At 40.8% G+C, this 23,672-nt stretch overlaps 1 protein-coding gene across 9 annotated transcripts in view; it reads right to left on the reverse strand.

Annotated features, from left to right (window-relative positions):
• RGS6 (regulator of G protein signaling 6) overlaps positions 1-23,672 on the reverse strand; it is a 236,549-nt gene that overhangs the window by 88,635 nt on the left and 124,242 nt on the right. For 8 of the 9 annotated variants that reach the window (XM_090141088.1, XM_090141090.1, XM_090141087.1 and 5 more), the window contains one exon: positions 2,766-2,865. The exons of the other annotated variant lie outside the window; for it this stretch is intronic. In XM_090141088.1, the coding sequence (XP_089997214.1) occupies positions 2,766-2,865 (100 nt within the window). The remainder of the gene's footprint in view (positions 1-2,765; positions 2,866-23,672) is intronic. 9 annotated transcript variants of the gene reach the window in all.

Consider the following 23,672-nt stretch of genomic DNA (forward strand, 5'->3'; position numbering starts at 1 on the left):
ATTCATAACTCAAGCATCCAGACATGAAAGCAAAACAGAAATGAGTGGTTCCTTCCCTGGGATTCAAACTTTAAATCAAACATCCACTTTTCTGTACTATAAACAGAGCTGCATGCTAAGAGCACCAAGGCAGTGCTGTAAAATCTTAAAGAAAAAACCATTTCTTCTGTGAAAAGACTTTATAATAAAGTGTCAAGCAAAAATAAAGCACTGTTAATAACAGCAACTGCGAACCTGCCAAGTAAATCATATCTTAACATCACTGTTCTACTTTTCAGGAAGAATAGTGTGCAAAAAAGCCAGAGTCTAGAAATTAAGTTTCACTAAAAGGACAGGTGTAAAGATACGCCTAAAGCTTTTTGAAATTATCTTGTGTTCATGAAATTGAAGAAATTAGAAAAGCACTAACTTTGAGTAACCTAAGATCATAGGAATAATTCAGGTTGCAAACTTTCACAAGAGGTCACCTAGTCCAGCCTCCAGCTAAGGCAAAGCTAAACGTCAAGTTAAGTCAGACTGCTCAGTTCAGCTGTGCTCAGGGATTCCTGAATAGTTCCAAAACACTCTGGTTCCACAGCCTCTCTCCTGGCTATCATTCGGCTGCTCTAACCACAGAGAGCTTTCTCCCTACATCTAGTTGGAATTTCTATTCATGCAACTCGTGTACGCTGTCTTCTGTGCTTCCTCTACATGTCTCTGATGTTATCTCCTCAATAAACTCACATTCCTTTTAGCTCTGCCTCCTTCCAACTGAACAAAAACCAACTTCTGCTCAGATACGCGTTCTTGCCTCCTTTCACACATCAAGTGTTCCAGCTTTTTGACCATCTACTATGAACACCAAAAACATACACAAGTAGGTGTACGCAACTAAAGGGAGAAATATGAAATGGAGAGAAGGCTTTGGGCTCTTAGCTGATCCATTATTTAACTATGCTTTTTAAACTTGGAGGCCTCACGTAGCACACAGTGCATCATAATGCAACCGTCTTCAAATCACCTGAAGGGAGTGTTACTGAGCTTGTTCCACTTCAAATTTGAGGGTTTGTTGTGAGCTTTAGAGGGAGACTTTGTTCTTATTTTCATCTTTCCACTATTCCCATGCTGTTGAGAACAGCCATTTCAGGGTGATGCAGCTGCTGTTTCGGAGGAACAGAGTACAAGCGTGTACCTTCCATCACACTAGGGAGCTGCCAACCTCAGTGCTACTTAAGGATAAGGATAATCAGTTTAAAGATGACAACTTGATGACTAGATCAACTGCTTTATCAATGCCATGAATACTAACAGGAATACTAGAAACCTATTTCAGTTGAGTAAGTCTCAGGACATCCAGCTTGTGTATTGTAGACTAGCACCTTACCACAGTTTACACATCTCATTATAGACTTATGTTTATTTCACACAATAATCCTGTAACTGCCAGTGATTTTGAATCCAATATTCTGGAATCTATTTCAGACAGAAGAGCTTGTTGCTCAATAAGAAGGGATTAGCTGGACCAAACCTTATTTAAATAAAAACTTCAGTTTCCACATTCCCTGCCTATCCACAAGAGCTCTGCAGATTTATATCCCATTCCTGTAGCTTAAGTCAGACATTATTTTCTTGATACAAGAATATTAAACCACACACCTAAATGAATCATCACAACCCCAAATTCTGCTCAATCCAACATTTTTCACAGTAAGGATATTTCTGAAGTGCTTTAGCTCAGCTGTGTTCCACTGCAGGGAACCATCTTTGCAGTGACTTGACACCAATTGTATTACCAGTATTCCTGTTGACTAGAAATATTATCCTATTATTTTACAACAGTATAAAGTCTCCAAGAGCCAGAAGCATCCATGTGAACTGCCAGCTTTTGTCCCCAGTTATCAGTGCACTGCCCATATGCAATAATGCACTGGAGCATTTTTAGTGATTATTTCAATTTTACTGGAGTGAAGATGTCACTGTAGCAGCCACAGAGATTGAAGTTCTTCACTTTTTCAGAAAACAGAGTTGAAACTTTCCTAAACTGACCAGTACATGTATCTGATTTGATTCAGAAAGCAACTCTGCAGGACTAAGAAAGTTATGTTTACTTTACAACATAAAAGAGATCATAAGTTAAGGCGTAGTTGGGATCAGATACTGTCTAGTGTTGGAGAGGGGAAATGTCACTTCTGTGTCACTGCAGTGAGTACTACCATAGTGTTATCAAAAGCACGTACCAGAATCACAACCTACAAGCAGTTTACATCACACCACCCTGAATAAATGTATAAAATAAGAGTAAAGTTCATTATCGCACCAGCAACTATTGTCTGGAAATATGTATAGGAACATTTTTGTAGCGACAGTCAGTTCCTGCACTATTCACACCTTTGCACACATTTAATGAAAAGGTATAGGCGCACAAACATCTCATTTTTCTACACATAATAGAATTCTGACAAAAGTATTTGGGTATAAGCAAAGCTTCAACATTCTTCCCTGAATTCTTCCCTAAAATCTTCCTACTTCCATAATATTGGAAGATTGTGTGACAGGCACTGAAGCATGTGACATACTTTTAAATATAACTCACTATAAGGAAATAGAGATACTTTCTTTCTTAAAAAGTTAATCAATTTTGGTTCAGTACTTCACCCCTAACAAAGCGTAAACATTAAGGAGAGATGGGCAATTTTTTTCTTACATTCTTTCTTTTTGCATCTTTGTTGGCCTACAGCCAGCTAACACCAGTTCACCCTCTCTTCTGTTCTAACCAGGGTCCTTACCGGTGACGACACTGGGGATTTTAGACAGAAAGCTCTTGACAGTTCGGATGGGGACTCCACCAGTTTTGTCATCCTGCATTCTCGTAATGATGTCTTCAATCTGCCAAAAGGAAAAAAAGACTCAGTGTCTTATGCAAAAGAGTGAACATTATGCCTGTATAATTTGACTGCTTTGAAGCCCTACTGATAGGATGGGGATCAAATACATCACACAGGTAACTGTACAAATACAGACCTAGAGAAATGGCCAACAACTTCCAAATTTAAACTCCGAGATAAAGACCAGCTTGAAAGACGGTAGTATGAGCTTGAAAGATGGTAGTATGAATGCACTGATAATCCTATTGCAGTCATTCTTTTTTGCTGGTCAGTGGTGATAGAGACAGAATGTTGAGTCCACATGTGAATTTAGTTAAATAATACATAGGAATATACACAATCACTTCACAGGAGCGTACACAACCCATCATACACAGGAAAGAATACAGCCATCTCCATAAGTCATGGCAATTAAGGGATCTATGAGGGCTGCTCTGGAAGTAACACCTATTATTTTATTATGTTGGCCCAGGATATTAGAGCAGATGGTGGCAATACAGCAGTAGAAGTTGAACCTTCCCACCAATATCCAGTATATTTTGTTGCTGTGTTGAAGAATAGCATTCCGTAGCTGAGAATTTGCTCTATCAAATAGTATTACTGTGCTCTTTGCAACTGTTGTTGTTTACATGCAAATAAATAGAAGGCACTACTTTCAGAGCAATTTATGTAATTGAGAAAGGAGCTTAATACAACCTTCCATTTTTTTTTCCTAATACTGGAAGGGATATTAACTGAGGATACCCCCTGCACCTACTTGAAGGTAAGAGCATGGAGATAAAAAAGCTGAAAGCAACACAGATATATGGTATCTCTAAGAAGTCCTGTATTTCAAACAGATCTGAGAAACACAGGAAAAATAAAACAGAAACTCTCCTGTTAGCTCATGTGGTTCAGAGTAGAGTACACCGCCTGATAGTCACAGGAGCTTCAGCTGTTTAGAGCAGAAGCTAGCAGTGGTCACACTGAGAGCAAAGCCCTTCCAAGACATCACACTTCTGACAGCTTTCTTGAAGATTTTCTCTTTAGAAATGATGTGAAATAAAACCTCAGCAAAGGGCCCCTATCCAGGAGGAAAAGCTCTCTCCAACTCAGATGAGTGTTCCTCGTTTAGGCGTGAAAGTAAGTTTGTTTTACAGACTCAACACTCACATTTCAAAACAAGTATAATTTCAAATCTTCCCAAGACAGTAAGAAAATCTTCCTACTGACATCAGATGCTGCATTTGATCACCATGTTTTTAATCCCTGACTATCACATAACTGAACAGTTCACGCTTTGTTTACATATTATTTTTAACACATGCCAGAATGGATTCTCAGCAGGAATGAAATCAGAAAGATGAAAATAACCTGAGAAAGTAATAGATTGCTGAAGGGTCAGTTATCTGTTTGGCCCTGCTCAGAGGCCGCACCAGGTGACCTCCACGTGTCTCTGCCAACATCAACCCCTCCATGATGCTCTAATTTACAGCATATTTGTGATAGAATAATGCTTTTTTATTTTGCTCCAATCCAAGCACTACAAAAATTAATATTACCCTTTCCCAGAGCACACCAAGCAAGGCTGGGACCTTTTTGTCCCAAACTATGACCTATGAGTTTACTGCCTTGCTCCAGATGCACTTGTAACTGGCATCAGAATTCAGATTTTCTATGCATACCAGGAATAAAACACTCTGCAATGAGTCCCATGTCTCGAGGAACACTTACAGACTTCAAAAACACAAGCATAGTTTTTGCTTAAATTGTTGCTTCCTATTTTTTTATTCCAACAAAAAGTTTGGAATTGAAGAGCTAAAAAAACCTGTTTTATTGAAGGAAAATAAACAGCTTGTTTTGGTCACTGGAAACCAAGTAAGCCACCTAACACAATTTAAGTCATTACAAGTTGTGATGATCATGTCATGATAAAGAAAAAAGCTAAATCTCAAGCAAAATAAATATTTAATAAAGGCAAAATACATTTTCTTTTCCTAAACCAGCTCAATTCAAAGTAATAAAGCTGGCTCCAATACCTTAAATGTGACTGTTAATTTGGATTTCAGTTGCAACTGCACTAGAGATGATTCCTTTGTAAAAGGCTCCAAAAGCTGCTTCTTCCTTTTGTCCTCATGCCTGACTACCAGCAGTTTCTGCTCCGAGTGTTGCATGTTACTTTTCTCCTTCTCCTCCTCAGATGCCATATCTTTCTTCTCTATCCTCTCATCTGATCCAGAAACAATTACATGCACCATCTTCCTGTAACACTCCAGCATTTGCAATCCACTGCCTAAGAGGTTACAGCTTCCTCTTGCAAGCAGTCTTTCCATTCCCAACACAGTTCCTGGTGGCCTCCAGCAGATTCACGAGCTCCTCAAAGGAATGTATGATGGTCAGCTTTATCCTTACTTGGTGAACAAGTTTAAAATGAAATATGGGCTGCTCATGCTGGCTGGTTCCCTCCACAAAGCCCCACATGCAGTCAGGACCAAGTCCCTCTGAAATCTGCTTGTTTCATCTGTCCAGGTAATTTCACCCTGCCCTAATGCAGGGAAAGGAAGCTAAAAAAAAAAAAACAACCCAAACAATCAGCAGCTCTGAAGGAAGAGGGACCTCTGAGACACTGCTGGGAACCAGCAGAGCAGCACGGCTAGAGAATTGCTTTGTGACCTCCAGCAAATAAATTCATCCATCTCTGCCCAAGGCTCCTCTCCTGCCTCATGGAGATAATAGCACACCACAGAGGGGCAATGGAGCACAATTAAAAGATACCAGTGAAGGACATGGAGCTCCTGAGACAGCTACAGAAGATCCACTCAGCATCGCTGAGGACATCTCACATGCCCAGTGTCTGGAGCCAGGCCTGTGCAAGGCAGCGCATGGTGTAACAACTGGAAGTGCTGGCTGGCTGCTTCCACACAGCTAATTCCCAGTGACTGCTAAAAGCAGGGGCTGAAACTGATGTTGCTTTTATCTCCACTTATTCCTAGATTTCAGAGCTAATTTTCAGATAAAGGCAGAGTCCGCCACAGGGTCTCCTCACACGTAAGCGTGTGAAGCCAGAGAAGAACAACTACATTCTTCTGTTGTTACTAGAGGGTGAAACAGAGCTAATAATGTCATCTTAAGACTGCTGACATGCTTTAGCATTTATAAACATCTAATTGAACAGCTTGAGAGGGTGGCAATGAGAGAACATACACAGAGTCCACTGCAACTATATGTGCCCTGCTGCCAATATCACCACAGCTCCACAAACAAGTGTCTGCTTGTCAAGCCTTCACAGAGAGGGGCAGGACTCACCCCATCAGTAGAATCATCTGAAATGGTGGCCAGGAACAGCTACCCTTCTTATCCAGCTGCTGAAGGGCAGGACCAGGGCCTGGGGAGCAGCAGCAGTGCTTGAACCCCTAGCCAATGTTAGAAGCAAAGAGCCACGGAAAGCAGGAGCTGTAGCTATTCCCCTCAGGCAGTACGTGCACCATTAGAAAAAAGAGTTTAACATTCAGCGAATGAAAACAAACCCAGAACATAGCAAATTAATCCAGCAAATAGAAATTCTCCAAATAAGTTGAACTAATGCAGTTTTCTCCCCCTGCCAAACCCCAAGCTTTTTAGCCCATCAGCGTCAACAGTTAAAAGCAAAAAACATCAATGCATCAATGGTTACGGAAACTCAATTTTTCATTAAAAACATTTTGACAGACAATTCCTGAGAAGCTCAATTTCTACGTGAGCTATAATCACATGAAAGAAAAGGCTGTTTTTTTGCATGTCAGAGAGCTGTGTAAAGATACTCAGAGTGAACTCATGTTTACTGACCGTGCAACTTTAATTATGGAAGCAATGCTAGGGACTCATCAGCTGCAAAGGTCTTACATCATTCAGAATAGAGCCACTTTCATCAGAAACCTCAGGTCAGCTTCAAATTAGATCAAATATTGACTTTGCTGTGCTCTGCAAGCAGAAGTGTTAATCTTCTTATGACCCAGTGAAGATGATGTGCATTTTAAAACACATCAATGAAATCCAAATAGCTGTACAATTATAACTAAGGCATGATACAAGTCACATTTTAGGAGAAAAAACTTATATAATTAGTGCTACACTATATATACTGAATACAGGTGACTTTTATGCAGCTTATGAACTAGGCACACAGGTGTGCAAAAAACAAACCAACCATGCACAGACACACACACAAAAGCATAGTGTTCTAGCCAAGAAAACTGACATGCAGCACTGTTTTCTTCATGCCAGTGCCAAGAAGGGCTTGGGGCAAGCACATGCTTCCTTCTGGCAAAGTTTGCTGAAGCCACTGTCTGCAGTGATGGGCAGCCTTCTGCCTCCCAGCCAGGGGCAGATGCACAAGTTGCCTTGGAAACACTAGAGATTTGCTTTCCCATTGCATCACTACACCTCATAAGTGGTATGCAGATCTTTTGATTACTCATGCAGTGTTGAATGAGTGCAGAGCACGCATACCTACCACAACCTGCATAGGGACTAATTTAGAAGCAGCAAATTCCATCCAAGACATGAAGGAGCAGAGCTGCATGCCCACCCTGCTTCCCCTCTATCTGGGCACGACATGCAACCCCTCACTGGCAGTGTGAAGCCCCTGAACCCAGCCTCGGGGACACATAGAGGCAAAGCTTCAACCCAGCTGTCCTCTGAAACAACATTATACAAGTTGCCTCAGTTGGCAGGCACCAAAAGTAAGGGCAATTTCAGTTCAACAGCTTTGATTTTCTGAGTAGTTCCCCTGTTGGCTGCACTCTGAATTTCACTTTGAGTTCTGGCTGTGCACTAACCATCCTAATGCACAATGAAATTATGCCAAAACCTGGTTTAGTACTGCAATGACCAAGAGAGCTCTAGGAATCTTAAACCCCCCAGCAACACCAGATTGAGGCTCCAATCTGTGATGTGATTTAAGGCCAGTTTTTCAAGTCTGATGAAAGGCAGTACATAAAAGGAGTTTTAGTATTGCATTCAGCGACACGAAATAACAAATGGACAAGCTGATCATAGCAGCCAATGGCTACAGGGAGCTGCTGGCTCCCAGACACATTGCACCCAGGATGTGGCTCACTTCCCACTGCACTCCAGCAAAGAGGCTGCAGAAGCCAACTCAGGAGACTGGGACAAGGCTGATGTGAACACAAACAGGCCAAGCTTACACACACTGCAGAGAGCACTTTTGTCCTGGGCAGTCCCAAACTGTGGGCAACACTGCACCAAGCAGTACACTGCACTGCGCCCTCATGTTAACCCAGACCCAGCTGCCATTGCTGCCACCCAATGCATACACTCATCTTCTAAAGCCTCACCTGTAGCAACCCAAGAAAATCTCTCTCTCCTGTGATGGTAAGTAGGTTGATAAATGCAGCACTTGCAGAGAATCAGGCAGCAACAAAAGGGTTTTAAGTAGTAACGGAGTTTGCAGATGCCTGAGCAGGTTTTTGGCATTGTTATTGGTGTCTTTAAAAATCCAGGCTGTGATGAAAAAGGAACAAAACTGCATCACCTCAAATGCTTGTTGAAGACTGAGTGGGTTATTCTCCAGTTCTCACTTTTTTAATTTAGAAATTCTCTCTTTTTTTTTTTTGTTAAAACTTCAGGCCCCAGCCCTGAGGAAAGTTTATATGTCCATACCCTCCTAGAAAGGCAGAAAAGTATTTGTAGGGAAAACAAGGACGCTGTGAATCATAGGACAGGACTTGCACATTGCAGGCTTTTGTTTCAGTCTGAGCTTCAAAGCACTATCAGCTGCAAGCAAAACCAGATGGAACCATACAGCATGAGCTGGAACCCATCACAATGAACTAAGAAATACAGTGTATTAGCATTTTCTACTCCTTTTTTGAGCTTCATATATACAAGCCTAACCTTTGCCACAGTAACAAGGTTACATGGAGCCGTTTAGAAAATATTTCAAACACTACTTCCAATTTGAAACATGGAGCCATGAGAATGACTCTTGTTTTCTTCTAGAAAGGAGCCCTGTCACAAGCATCCAGTTTCTACTGATCTCCTCCCTAATAAATGGCTGAGGGAAACAACCCTGCACATCCTTCTTTTCTTTTTTCAGTAGCTGATGAGCTCCTGTGGCTGAGCTAAAGCAAATTATGCAGAAATACACATATACACACCACATGTTAACTCTTCAAAGCAAGAAAGCAGCCAGGCCTAGGGAATTGTTTTTTTCAGATAGAAAAGGAAAGAAGCACTGTTCTGTACGCACCACTGTGGCACATAATGCAGTGTGACAGGTCATTTCATGCATCATTTAACTCTTTGCACTGCAAAGTGCCATACCACAATAAAGATGAGATTCTCCCCCACCCCTAAATGCTATGAAGTAGGGGCAAAGCAGAGCAGCTTGTAAATTACAGGAAAAAGAGGCAACCCTATTCATCACACTCAAGAGATGGTATTTTTAGCTTGTCCCTTTCCACATGAAGTGTCACCTTATTTTTTATGTATTTATTAAAACAAACAAATAAATAAAGCAGACAGATGCAAAAAAATTGCCAGCCAGAATTTAAAGGTGACCACTGGAAAAGAAAATGTTTTTGATTGAATATCAGAACAAAGAGAAGGCGGCTTTTTAAAGAATTGTTTCCTGGATAGTAAAAAGAATGCAGATTTGAAGTGTTTTGCATTTTCTTCCACTAACTGCATCTTTTCTCTGCATAGCATACGTATGTATTTCAACGTATTTTAAAATAACCAATTTGTGATCACAAAAACAAGCAGCACCAGATAATGAAGACCTTGGTTACCCATGCAGATACAAAGCTGGAGTGTTCAGCACTGCGTGCCCATCTGCAGTGGCACTCTGAAGGCGCTCCCAACACTGCAGGGCAGCCTGCAGAAATCCAGGTGCTCAACTTCATTTCACTGCGCTCTACTGAGCACTGCTAAACTGAATAGCTGGAATTGTGGAGGAATTGGAGAGAATCTAAGATAAAACTGAGCACTACACTGTCTGACCAGAAATATCTTAATTCAGGAATTTTTTCAAATATGGTAAATTATGCCAATAGGCAACTCACCAGATTCAGAGCCTCTTGAACTGAGCTACTCAATTGATTTGCCCCTGAACTTTTGATAGCAGCTATTGCTAAAATGCTAAAACAAATAGTAAAATAAACAACAAACTCACAACTAAAACCACAAAAATCACCAAAACACCAAATAAATCACACACACCCTTCAAATACCCCTCCCCCCCAAAAAAACAGCATCAAAAAACAGCCCCAAATTTTCTAGATCATTAACTTGAAGACAATATAAAAATACTCATATGATCCTCATGACATGGCCATCATCATTTGGATTCATAAAAAAATTAACGCAGCACATTTATAATTTATTATTGTAAAAGTGATTAATTTGTTCCCTTCAACAAAAAAAAAGTTCCTGTAACTGTTGTTTGATTTGGATCTGCCAGGACACAATTTCAGTCCGTGGATGATGTTACTAAATTCCAAACCGATTTTATGACACAGTCAGTGGTTTCACTACTATTAGCTCTGCCCTTTGGTAGCAATATTGTCAACTAACTGAAAGAAACACGAACTGTTTATAACAACACTTTGGGAAATTGATAATTTCCACTGTTCCTATTAAAATAAATGTCCCTCTTTTTTGGTTAAATGAAGTTTGATCCAAGCACTGATACACTACCACATATTTTACCTAAACAGCTTTGCACAGAAGAAAAACACATTGTTGACTTGGAGAGAAAAACTAGCAATGTTGCTGTGCACTGTAAATATCAAATATTATCAAATACAAATAAATATTTGTAATATTAGCATTTAACACATCTAATGCCCAATGGCCAGGCTCTACTGCTCTTCTTAATCCTATATTCCATAGCAAGTCATGATCTGCAGCTTCCATGAACCTTGCCAGAGACACCAATTTTAATTACTTCTAATTTGTCAACACATTTCTTAATTCAAGGAAAACAGTACCTGTAGAATGAAAGTTAGAAGTCATACAGAGAAAGATACCGTATCCTTTTGTGAACTTTTATCTGTCTTCTTATGGGAGTCAGGGTAAGACACAGCTGAACTCTGTTTGCATAGCAGAATTACTCAGTGAGATTATGAGGTGCCCTTGTCCACCTCTCCTACCAGCAGGCAACATAAAAGACCGTCTCTGGATGCTCTACTGCTCACTTGCTGTTTTATTCACAGAGAAGAACAAAACAAAACTACGGTCAGTGGCTACAGCCCAATGGCTGCTTCAATGTGTGAACCCAGCAAGTCAAAGCAAGCTGCCTTCAGAGCGTAACAGTATTATCTGCCTTTATATCACTGCCACCTGACACCAGAATCTTTCATTTTTCTTTTAAATACAGAAACTATTAGCTCCAGAAAATGAACAGTACATGACCTGTGTGCAAATAGTTTTTCCTGGTTTCCTGTTTTTCTTGTTTCCTGGTAGGAAAGAACAGCGACAGTACCACGCACATGGTAAATCTCATTATACAAACAATTTTACTCAGCACAGCAATAGTTTCTGTTTGTAGAAGGAAAAAAAAAGATTTAAATGCTTATATGATTCACTTGCATCAGTTTCCCTGAACGGTTCTCTGGGACATCTTTTTGATTGCATTTAGAACTGCATTATGCTGAAAGGTAGAATTGCTAAACATCCAATTATGTTGTAAAAGTGAGGGGTGTCTTTTAAATTGTCAAACATCACACATGAGACAGAGTACTTGGTTGCAAAACATGCATGGGAGCCTAGTAATGTATGACAAAGTGCACATAACTTAAGTTTTAAGCACAACTTACAATAATATAAATCACATGTGAAAAATATGTCTCTTTAAAGCTTCCTCACCTAAGAATAATGGCTTTTTACCCATACATTCTTCCTAAAAAAAAACAAAAAACAAGAAGAAGTAGTTCTGCAGTGGTGGGATTTGTACTCGTGCAAAACAGAAAAACTTGCAGCAGAGCACCTTCACCTCCAACCCCCCTGCTTGGCAGCCCTCTGCCCCACACCTCCAGGTCCTGCCCTCAGGACTCCTGACCACTTGCGCAGGTTAGCCAGAAGCTCCAGCACAGGCAGGAACAGGTGCTCAAGCACAAGGGCTAAGTGCTATGTGCACTAAAGCAGAGTGCCACAAGCAAGGTGTGCCATCTCCATCTTCTCACACATCAGAATCAGTCAAGTGGCTCAGCAATTAGAGAAGCAAACACAAGAAGTTCATGACTGCTTCCTCCTAGACTGCTAACACTCAGGCTGAAAGTGGTGTTATCACAGTAAATGGCAGATAAATATTTCCACAGAGCTGAAGGTGCAGGATCTCATCAGTTACATGGCAAGTCCTGGGCTGCCTGTGCCCAAGATATTTAACAGAGAGATAAATGGCTGGGCTCTAAAGTGTAGCCATGCAAACTCAAAACATTTATTATGTTTGGAAAGTTTACAATGGCATTGGTCTTTGTCTATTAGCAGAGTGGATTAGTACAGATAAACAACCCAGTTACCAAAAACTACTCTCAGCATTTGTTCCTTACATTAGTTGGCCTGATAGCAGAGGGCAGGTAAACATGTTTAAAAACCACAAAGCTTCGATGAATATTTTTCAGGTTTTTTTTCTCTCCCAATAAGCTTCTGAGCCTATCGATTTATTCATACTTTTCAGGTAATTCAATAAGGAGCTTTGCAATATGCTTCAGTACCTATTCAGAATCATATATTAACTCTTTCCTTTCATCACTTGCTTTCTGCAGTCTAACAGTGGTTATCTTAACACTACAGCACTTTTGTTGTTGAGGCTTTTTTTTTTTTTTTCTATAGAATATAGTGGCATGTTAAAAGGGCAGAAAAATTTGGCAGAAAATAAGCTCCCCTGCATTCCAGCTTGTCCTCAGATATCAGAGGGGCTGGGGGCGGCTGGGCTTAGATGCTGGATGATGTCCAGCTCAGCACTGTAAGTTCAGTTGCATTCAATGTATGAACTATTATGATTACAGTTATTACACTGTATAACTGAATACAGTTATGATTACTATTATGATTACTCTAGCACTGCATTGCTCATTCATCTAGGTGTGTTTAAGTGGACTCTCATGACAGCCCATAAGGAATTTGGCTCTGCCTAATGAGAACTCATGGTTAGATTAGTGAATAGTATTTTTTATTAAAGAAACAGGAATACAGATTCTTTTGGACTGCAGGTGGGAAACACTATTTGTAAAAGCACACGAGGTTAATCAAGAACATGAATAACATGGGCAGCTACAACAGTGTTAAATGATGGAACAACTCTGGAGATTTCTAAGATTCCCGAGGAAGCACTCAGAGTAATTGAGTGTGCAAATCTCACTCAATAAACATCCCTGTGGGAAGAGGGAAAGAGGTGCTCAGCTTGTTGGCTTGTCCCAGAAGTCATCTGTGTCCTCCTGACTGATTTACAATGATTTCTTCCCTTACATTCCTCCTGTTAGGTCATTTTAATACTGTTTTCTTACTTTCAGAAGGAACTTGAATAACACTAGTCAAACATACCTTTGTTTCATAAAGCTTACTCAGAGAACGTGGTTCTGACAGAAGGGTGAAGAACTACTGGCTCAGGGCAACAGCAAGTGCAGTTCATCAGTTCCGTAGTATCCCCAGGCTCTCACCTGTGATGCGACCATAGCCTGGTCATGTGCATGTTTACCCTCTTCTCCACCCTCCATGCTGTATCTCAGAGCCAGAACGCCAAGCTCCCCTGGTACTGTTAACAATCTAAGGTTTGCCAGTTTTACATTGCTTAGGGATCTGCCACAGATCGTACTATCCACTGCATTCCACACTGGAGGTTCACCTTCTGGCAAGAGGTGAGCATCTCATTAAGCTACCTCCAACAAATATTCCATGTAATCCACCTTGATTCTACAGTCACTCAAGCGTCACAATATTTAGAAGGAACTGGGGAGGTTATATGTAGTCTTATTATGAGGATTAGAGCTCAAGGGACTCTTGACCTATATTGGTACTATTTATGGGGCAGGATGACTGGGTCACAATCATAGTATTTAACAAGACTATGTTATCAGTCTTGAATAAGGCACTGGGCATAACAGCTGAGCCAAAGGAGGAGCCTGGGGGAAGGAGGAGCACCCTGTCACTGTCTGTCAGTACTACTTACTTGACTTACTATAAAGAAAGTGAAACAGTGAGAAGGATTTGGTACTTAATACAGACCATAGAAATCTTAGAGTTGGAAGGGACCTTTAAAGGTCATCTAGTCCAACTCACCTGCAACAAACAGGAACACCTACAGGTAGATCAGGTTGCTCAGGGCCTGATCCAGCCTTGCCTTGAAAGTTTCCAGGGACAGGGCATCAACCACATCAGTAGGCAACATGTTCCAGTGCCTTCCCACTCACACTGTAAGAGACTACTTCTTTATGTCCGACATAAACCTACCCTCTAAGTCTGAAGCCATTTCCTCTACTAGAGAGTCTGTTCCCTTCTTTTCTGTAGCTCCCCTTTAGATACTGAAAGGCCGCTCTCAGGTCTTCTTGGAGTCTTCTCTCCAGGCTGAACAGCCCCAGATCTCTCAGCCTCTCTTCGTATGAGAGGTGTTCCATCCTCCAGATCATTTTTGTGCCCCTCCTTTGGACATGCTTCAGCAGGTCTCATAACTTCATTAGAAGTAATTAATGAAAACTAACAGGAATTAGACACTTAACCCCCACCTAACACATGACACCAATTAATAGAAGCGCAAAGCAGGAAACATAGGTTTCCATAAATCTTACTTAAACAGGATGGCAGGAGGTAGTGGCAGAATACCATCACATCTGCCAGCAGCTTGGCACCACCCTTCATTTCTCATCTAGACGATCATTGAGATATTACAAAGGAAAAGAACAGCTACTGAGTAAGCAGACAAAGAAGGAAAAAGAAAATCTACAAGTTCTCTTTGGTTTCTTTGCTACTACCATTAGTGCCAGGAAGTAGGCATGAAAAGAAACAAGATCTGATCAGCAGCTTGGGCTGCATGCTGGTCCGTGCACCTGCTTCAGCTCAGCAGTGCATAAGGGCACAGCAGGAGCAGGGTGAGAGGGGATGGTGGAAAGGCATCAATAATATATGACTGAACAGTCTGGGGGGAGGAAAGGAAATGTATGCAGTCCACCACTTCAAAGCATTCCAGGCCATTTCTGTGAGCACGGCAAGTCTTTACTGGTTTATTTCTAGACTACAACCCCAAGCAGCTCTCCAACACGCTTGCAGAGAGAAGAGGTAGCAATTCAGTCAAATTCAACACAAGTTCTTCCCTGTAGGGAGGTCTGATTGCGTTCCCACAGTTACCAAAATCTGATTACCAAAACATAGGCTACTATCAGGTTTGCAGAACAAGCAGGACCTTTCCAAAAGCTAAACAGTTGTTCACTCAGATGAAAGGTTTTCTACCAGCTTCCACTCAACATTAGTTCAGACATTTTTGCATCCACTCATGCTGTCCTGCATCGCAACTTAGCACTCACTAGGTTCAGCAGTAGTCATTTCTTCAATCTTCCTGGGACTAAGAGCTAGCACACACATGAACATGGAGTTTGGTTGCACAAGATTACAGTATTGGCGATCTCTGCTGTCTAATTTATCATGAATGCTCGTTTTCTTGGTATTTTTACTTACTGTTGGTCAGCCTTCCTAGATTACTGTCCTGCCTACCAATGACTGAGCCATTTATCACAGTGTCCTTCAAAAATTTTCTTCCTAATTCTATGCGTCTTCCTATGTTAGTGGGAGTTTCAATGAGAATTTGGCCATGACATTTTTCTTTATGAAAATCTCACAAAATATTGTAGGAAATTATTCCTTTTGTTATTAAGTGAAAAAGTGGCTTAATGATTACAGCCTCAGATTTACCATTGCTTGCATTCATAGCTCAAAAAAAGTTTTTATTAATGAGTTTATCCATAAGCATTTTAATTAAAACATGACAATTCATAGCACTGAAATTCTGTGCTTTGCTTGCTCTTTCTAGCTCTGTCTCAACATCGTTTTATCTTACACTGTAGCAAATTCCATATTTTTTCATAAAACAGTGACAAAAAATTAGATATTTAGAGTTCATTGAATATTGCCCAGCTGAATACAACAGTCTAAAGGATCTGCAACAAGCAGGAAGCAGGGATACAGCCATGCAAAAACACTGAACTGGTTACCACTGCTAGCTCTGATTTGCCTGGTGAAAATTTTTGTAACAACACTGCTATATTCTCCACATATGGAAATACACAAGTGGAATTACCCATCGTTCTCATGACTCTGAATTGTTTTTTGGCTTTTTGTTACTACAGCTTTCTCTAGATTTCATGCGTTACTTAGAACTATTTTAATGACTTTTCACTCTTTTAAGAGCACAACATATAATCTGGTGCCTCATCTGAATGATGCTATGGGCAAATCTAGATATGTCCTAGTTGCTGAGCTCAAAACAAATGAGTCTTCTAGTGATGTATACATGGGGCCTCATTACTGTACAGCTCTGTACAAAGAGCAAGTGGAAATATTAGAAAAGAGCCAGAATAAAATCTCAGTCTTTTCAGAGCCCTCTGTTCCTCCACTGGGAAAGGAAAACTAAACTAGCATAAAATATTTTCTCCCCTCATTTGAGGTCACAGCGAGACACCTGCACAGCAACACAGATGAGTGTGCTGCCTCAGGGGGCACTAAAAGACGCTGCTTCAGAGAAATCTGGGACAAGTTTATTTAAAAGCCTGTACTTAGTCTCCAATACCTGCATTCTGAGCCTTGTCGTTGCTTCACACGCTAGTTCTTCATCAGAATTCCTTTCTTCAGAGTGCAAAATGAAAACCCCCTATCCCTGCAGTTTATTCAGCCAACCAGCTATGATGGCTGCAGGCAAGTGGAGATGGAGGAACAGCTCCAGTGCCTCCTTCACCGTCTGAAGCTGGGCAAACAGCTGCCCAGGCAACCTCTGGACTGTGATACTGTCTCTCACAGCATGCTGTGGAGGGATCAATCTTCTGCTCCATCTTTCTGCATAGAGAAGGGACACAATCTGGTCCCTTAAACCAGTAGCAGCTCTCCTGGAAGACCTCAATAAATTATAAAAATGTGTCTTAGTGCTCTGAGTCTTCAGCTTTTTCTATGTCTTCATAAATTCCTATTTACTTAGGAAAAAAAGAAAAACTTCAATCTACACAATTGTTAAAGTAGCTTGTGATTACAAAATCATGTTACAGGACATGGTTTTATACAAACATCTGCTGCTTATATTGCATCAAATTCAATTTATGAAATGAGTTTATGAGCATAAGGCATAAGTACACCAAAAATACAAAAACAACTCTTACTACTAATATCCCTGGGAGACCAAAAAAACTTAGTCCTGTTGCATTTCCCATGAACTCTGGATTTTTGCTGTAATTAACAAGGTGGGAAAGCACAAAACTGTGCTTTGGGAAAAGAGAGTTGCCTTACAGACCTGTTGCCAACTAAGTAAGAAATAGTCAATGACTTTTTCCACAGCTGGCTGAAGGGTTAAGCAAAAATAAACTCATTCTCACTGCAGACATGCTGAGGAATCACAGATTGGCTGTGCCACCTCCTTGGACCTGCTCAAGTCAGCTACATGGATTCACATGAAGGACATGAGTTAGACTCACAGGTGCACATGGAATGGCTACTAGAAACATGTAGCTTCCCACACAGACATAGCAAGCAAAATGGTGCCTAATCAAGCAAAATATCCTTACTTAGAAGCACACCTTCATTAGGTTCTGTAGAAAGAAAATTCAATTTGCACTTAATGTGAAGGCTTTTTTTTTTTTTTTTTTTTTTTACACTGCTTAATTAGTAGCTACAATCCTACCTACTGAAACCTAAATATCTTCTTCCCATGCTTCCACATGGGACGCCGTGAAGCTCAGCTGCCAAGCACTCACAACCAGGCCTCCACAAGAGCTCTCTAGAGATAAGCACTGTGAAGAAACCTGGAGCTTGACCCAAGCCAGCCCTAGCACCGCAGCAACGAACCAGCTAAACCTCTAGTTCTCATCTTCCCATGCCATGAGAGGGTATGGCTGTTAGTAATTTCTCTTTTCATCCATGACACTCTAGAAACACCAGCCCATGAGCTGCGACTCACTAGTATCCAGTTAACTCCAGCTGCTAAGCGGTACAAACTCCCAGTTTAGTAACCCAGAAGACTCCGAAGGCTGGGTAGGTTAAGACAGAGCAAACATGCCTACAGTATAGAACATTTCATCTCTCCTTCAAAAGAATGCTTGCCAGTAGAAGCAGGCTCACAATAAAGGCTACAGAAGCTGTCCCAGTAGCTCTGGTTCTTCCTCTCCACAGCAAAACCATAGGATGCAATTAAATTTGTATGTTATGAATAAAATAGGAGTTTTTAAAGTAATACAATACATATAGTGGACCTTTCCTCACTGTACACTTTTCAGATGCTGCTTCTGTTTGTTTAAATGACACTTCCAACTCTTTAGATGTACAACAAAAAGGCTACTATGAAACTATAGCTCATTTGACCACAGTATGTTTTTAAACTACTCAAAAGCCTGATGGAAACTGTAGAGTTAAAAAAGCAGCTTTTAAGTGCAATACACATTTCTGTAAAAAAAAAAAAAAAAAAAAAAAAAACTATCAACTGAAGAAGTTCCCTGTCCTGTGGTAGCAATGACCTAAGCAAGCGTGGATCCCTGGATCACTTACTGCTGGCAATATTCACCACAGCTGAGCAGAGCAAAGGAAAGGAAACGAAGCTCTTGTCCTCTGCTGGAATTTCACTCCAGGTATTTCAGAGGCTTAGGAAGCACAAGACAAGCCCATGCCAATGCTGCCTGGTAAAAGTCAGCTTGGCCTACCAGGGTTCCTCTTGCTCTGCAGTTATAGCAACTGAATCACAAAGACTTAACAATGATTTCTCATAATTTCAGAGCGCAAGTCAAAAATCACATCAAGTTTACTCCATAATACTCAACAGCACCTTCTCCTGCCCTGGCACTGCTTTCCTTGTGAGCGGTCAATACATTACTCACCCATTTTCAGTGCAGCAGCCACTGATCAGAAATAACAAAACAAACATGAGTGCACAATTTGAGGAATGCTATGCTGCTTCATTCTGTCACCAGCATAAATTTCAGCATCAGATTTTTCCTGGACACCTCCACTATTGCAAGTACAGTGCCTTGTCATTCCCAATATGTGTAATTCTGCAACAATACAGTATGTGCATGTTTATGCTAAGTGGCTAAAAAGAGTAGTTTATATCCCTTTCCCCTCCTCCTCCCAAATTAATCTGCACTGTGTCCTCTGCCACAGCACTGCAGAACTGGATGCCAGCAGAGATTTGTGGCCAGTGATAAGCTCTGCTGAAGATCAGAGCTGAGTTATGCTGGCAGATTGTTTTGGCAGCCTGAGCTGGAATAAGAGCATGGCACAATAACTGAGGCACAGCCGTGCATGCACACATGTACATTTGGGTGCCTGGTGATGGCCACAGTGTGCAGAAGGCCTGAGACCAAAATAGCATGAGGAGCAGCTAAAAATCAGGATTAAGCTGCACTGGCAAAGCTGCAAAGGAAAGTTTGCACGTAGACTGCCTACACAGTGTCTGACTCAGAGCTCTTGGTCACATTTGTATGAATAACAATTCCTCACAAGTGCAACTGCCTAAGGAACAATGTTGGTGTGAGGGTCTATTCAAACAGCTTAAGCAACTCTCCCCTCTACAAATTATTTTGGTATGAACATGCTGTTTGCAAAACCTTCAATGCACTTCCAGCTATTGCAAGTGGCATGTTGAGATGTATTAAAGGACCATAATAATGTATTTTCTAAACTGCTGCACCTAAATAAAAATGAAACAGCAAAGTATAGTGAAGGCCCAAGCTGTTCTGCACAGCATGCTTCCCTGATCTATTATTCTCCAAGATCATTCTGAGTACCTTTTTCTACCAATCAGTAAAACTTACGTTTAGTAACAAGCTCTAGACACACATCAGCAACAAACGGAAGAAAAGTCCCCGCTGGGAAGCAACCAAATTAAAAGGGTTTGGTGAGAGCGGGGCAGGCAGTGGTGAGGTGAGGGCTGACCAGCAAAAAGCCAGACTGTTCCTCAGGTGAGGGACAGGTGCTGGAGCACAGGTACTGGACCATCAGTCTCAATAGCCATTCAGACTTGCTAAGGAACATGTGGGACTTTTCATGCTCTCCCTGAGGTTTTGGAGAAAAGCCCTCTAAGTGCAAAGTGTTAAATTGTTTTTGACTGGAGATCAGAGACTTCAGGCAAATCCTGCTCAGTGCCAGTAGTTCAGCTTGTGTGACCTCAGCTCCATCAAGTCTATCTCTAGCAAAGCATACCTCCATTTCTCTGAAAGAAACCCTAAGGCAGGGTGCTCTCCCACACCTTTAAAACCAGTAACTTGTCAAGTCATTCAGTTACTGTATTTGTGAAACCAAAGTGACAGCTTTACTCTGCCCCTCATAAGAAAGTGAACAACTGACAGGATTTTCATTGTTTTCAACCACGGAACAGGATTTGGCTGGGCTACACAAGATTTTAGGAGATAGGAAGACAAACAATTCCTGAAAAGCTTATATCCAGAGTCTTTTAATAATGACAGCACTCATCCATGCAGTTTCATTAAGCAATAACTGGATATTTAACAGCAGCAACCGTAGAAGATGATTCCAGGGGATATGGCTACTACAGAATAATCAAACCCACGGGATTAGAAGCAGTCTGCTGAGCCTAATGCTTTAACATCCTAGAATAATTTATCTTCTCATGATAACCATATTTTCTCTAATGTATTATTACTTCTATGCTAATGGGACCCTTACAGCATGAAAAGCCTGTCACACCCAGCACCATGCTGCTGTTATTTCCTGTATATATACCACTCACTGTCATCAGTGCTTGTTCTTGAGCCTTTTTAGCTGTTGACCCAATTTAATGCCTTGCTGGAGATTGTCTTCCCAGCCATAATTAAAGTAAAAAGGGATCTCACAATAAATGCATATCTCCAGTGCCCATGGCATCTGTTAATTCTACTCTTAGCATACGTGCTTGCTTGCTACAAGCATTCCAAGAAGATACATATTTGGTAGCATAAATTCTGTCTTCCCAGTAAAATTTATATTACAATAAACATTTAGATCCCAGACAAGAAAACCTCAGCTAACCCTTCAGATAGCATTTTGCAGCGCTGTGTGTTCAGGAAGAATCATGGGCCGCATAGTAATTTGTAGTGTTACTCACAGCACTGCAATCAAACCTTACCTCAGCAAGGCAATCAATTTAACCCAATTTGGTTGCTCTCAGAGGCTGACACATTGAGGCAGAAACAAATCCTGTCTACAATGTGGTAATTAGCAATACACATCAGAATAAAAGAGCTCATGCACTACACCCATTGGCAGATAAGTTTAGCTAAATAATCTTCAAGTATAGCCTTTCTAACTCCGCCAAATAAGATACATTTGTGGTCTGAGTCTTCATGTGCTTTCCCATAGTTTTTCAAATTTCTGCAACTCAGATCCACATCAGAAATATATAATGCTGACAACCTTCTTTGGTAAGTGATGATTCATAGCATCAGATCAGGTACCCCAAGCACTCAAAACATTAAAAACAGGCTGTTACTACTTCACTACTGCCCAACACCTCCTAAAAAAGAAATAAGAATTGAGGGGAAAAGGAAACCACATTAACAATGCAAAGGTAGATCTCCTTTCCTTGTGCTCTGTGCATACAGGGGGACATCATCCACTTTTTTCCACTGTTCGACTACTTCCATGCCCATACCAACCTACTGGAACTCTGAAAAATGATTTGCCATCACAGCCACCCTTAGATTTTGTAGATAGCACACCGGGCTTCTGCTCATGCTGGCCATATGCAAGGGAAGGCACAAATGTCATTCTAAGGCAACTGAGGGAGGGCTGCTTAGAGTATTTTGATTCCAGATTTGGATCCAGCTTTTGATGCACCAATAATTACAGTGGCAGAATGAGCACAGATTGCTCGTTATGAAGAAAATCAGTAGGAGGAACTTTGTTTGCTCAGACTTGACAGAGAATGCAGAAGCCTTATCACACCCTTCTCTCTTTTTCATGTGAGGATAAGGGACTGCTTGGGGAAATTAAAGTACAAGACTTAAAATCATAAGTTGTTATTAAATTATAACTGCATTTCTCTCCAACTTCCTCTCATCCTACTGATCTTGCTTTTAAATGCAACAGTGGGGGTCACATTCTTGAAGTGTATTACACCTGGAGGTGTAATAATTAATGAGACAGTGATGAGCAGTCAGAGTAGGGTCTCTTGAAGCCCACACATCTGGCAGATCATTCTTGCTTTAAGTGCTAGACATAGTACAAAGGATTGATTGAAAACACCTTAGAGAAGAGCTACAAAGATGCTTCTTACTCCTCCAGAAAAAAAAACAAAACAGTACAAAGTGAAAGGGAAGAAGGAAAGGGAGAACGTTCCATACCCCTTCCAAAGAAGGAGTAGAAACCAGAGATGACATCCATCGCAGTGGCTAGAAAAAAGAGGGAGCAGAGGCTGTCACACAGTACCACAGATGAAGCACAGCAGCATCCTTCACAACCCAGGAGCTGTTGTGCATCATCAAAATACCATGGCCACGTGTCATGACAATTCAGTGTCAGGATTCAGCAGTTCTCCAGTCACTAGCAAGAGGTATTACACTGCTTTCAGGCAGTACAGAAAACAAGCACCGCTATTCAATAAAATCTGCAGCTATGCAGTGTTATACAAAGGGATGGCTTAATCAAATCTCTCATGCCTCAGGGCATAATACAATTGCCTACAGGATGAAGAAAGCATTTATCTTCCCACGCCCACTCCCCCAGTATTCCATAACAGTTGTTCTTGTCTTTCTCTAAACCAGGAAAAGAAATGTTATAAATAAGGGCATATAATACAAACAATGCATAGGACTACTTTGCACATAAGAATTACCAGAAACTTTTCATCATTTCTACTCGCATCGTCCTTAGTAAAAGGTATAAAGTATTTGGAAGAGACTGAAGTTCCATAAATTATTAATGGAAAATAGGTAGAAAAATGTTCTCATCCCTGCCATCTCTATTTTTAACATACACTTAACCCGAGTTCATTCACCATCTGTTCATTAAAAGTATTCATATTCAGGTTTGTTTCACCTCACATTAAGAAAAAAGAATACTTGTAGCTATGACACAGGTAAAAAAAAATGCTGTTAAAAAAATCACTGAGCAAACTGGTTTTTAGGAGGTTTTCAAATGTGGATAAAGTCCAAATTGCCTAAATTAGCAGCCAACCTCTGATGTGCTTACTTCAGTTTTGCAGAAAAGACAGACACAAAGACATACTTTATAAAGCTGTACCATACAGTTTGCATGATGCCATAGTAGCAAACAATCAAATGGTATGCATTCGATAAATCAAAGTTATGACCTGTGAAGACATTCCTAGAAAAAACAAGAATAACTCAAATTAGCTGAGAGGGATTCCATGGTGGAATGCTAAGGCTCCAGTCCTCTCCAGGCTTAGAGAGGGGCTTTCCTGAAGTTGGTGTCAATCTGATCTGTAAATAGTACAATGAGAAAGTTTGGGAAATAGTTCTTAGTATCTGACTTTTTCCTCATATCCTGACTAAACTTGGTACAAGTTTATCCATATCATACATTAATATTTAGATGACATTTCTTTACTGTAAATATCTTGAGACTCAATACTGCAAGGCTCTATGTAGTGTATGATAAATTGCACAGTAACACTGAAGCTGCAAAGAA

The sequence above is a fragment of the Phasianus colchicus genome, chromosome 5 (assembly GCF_987193195.1).
Source record: "Phasianus colchicus chromosome 5, bPhaCol1.hap1.1, whole genome shotgun sequence".
In the NCBI taxonomy this organism is placed as follows: domain Eukaryota; kingdom Metazoa; phylum Chordata; class Aves; order Galliformes; family Phasianidae; genus Phasianus; species Phasianus colchicus.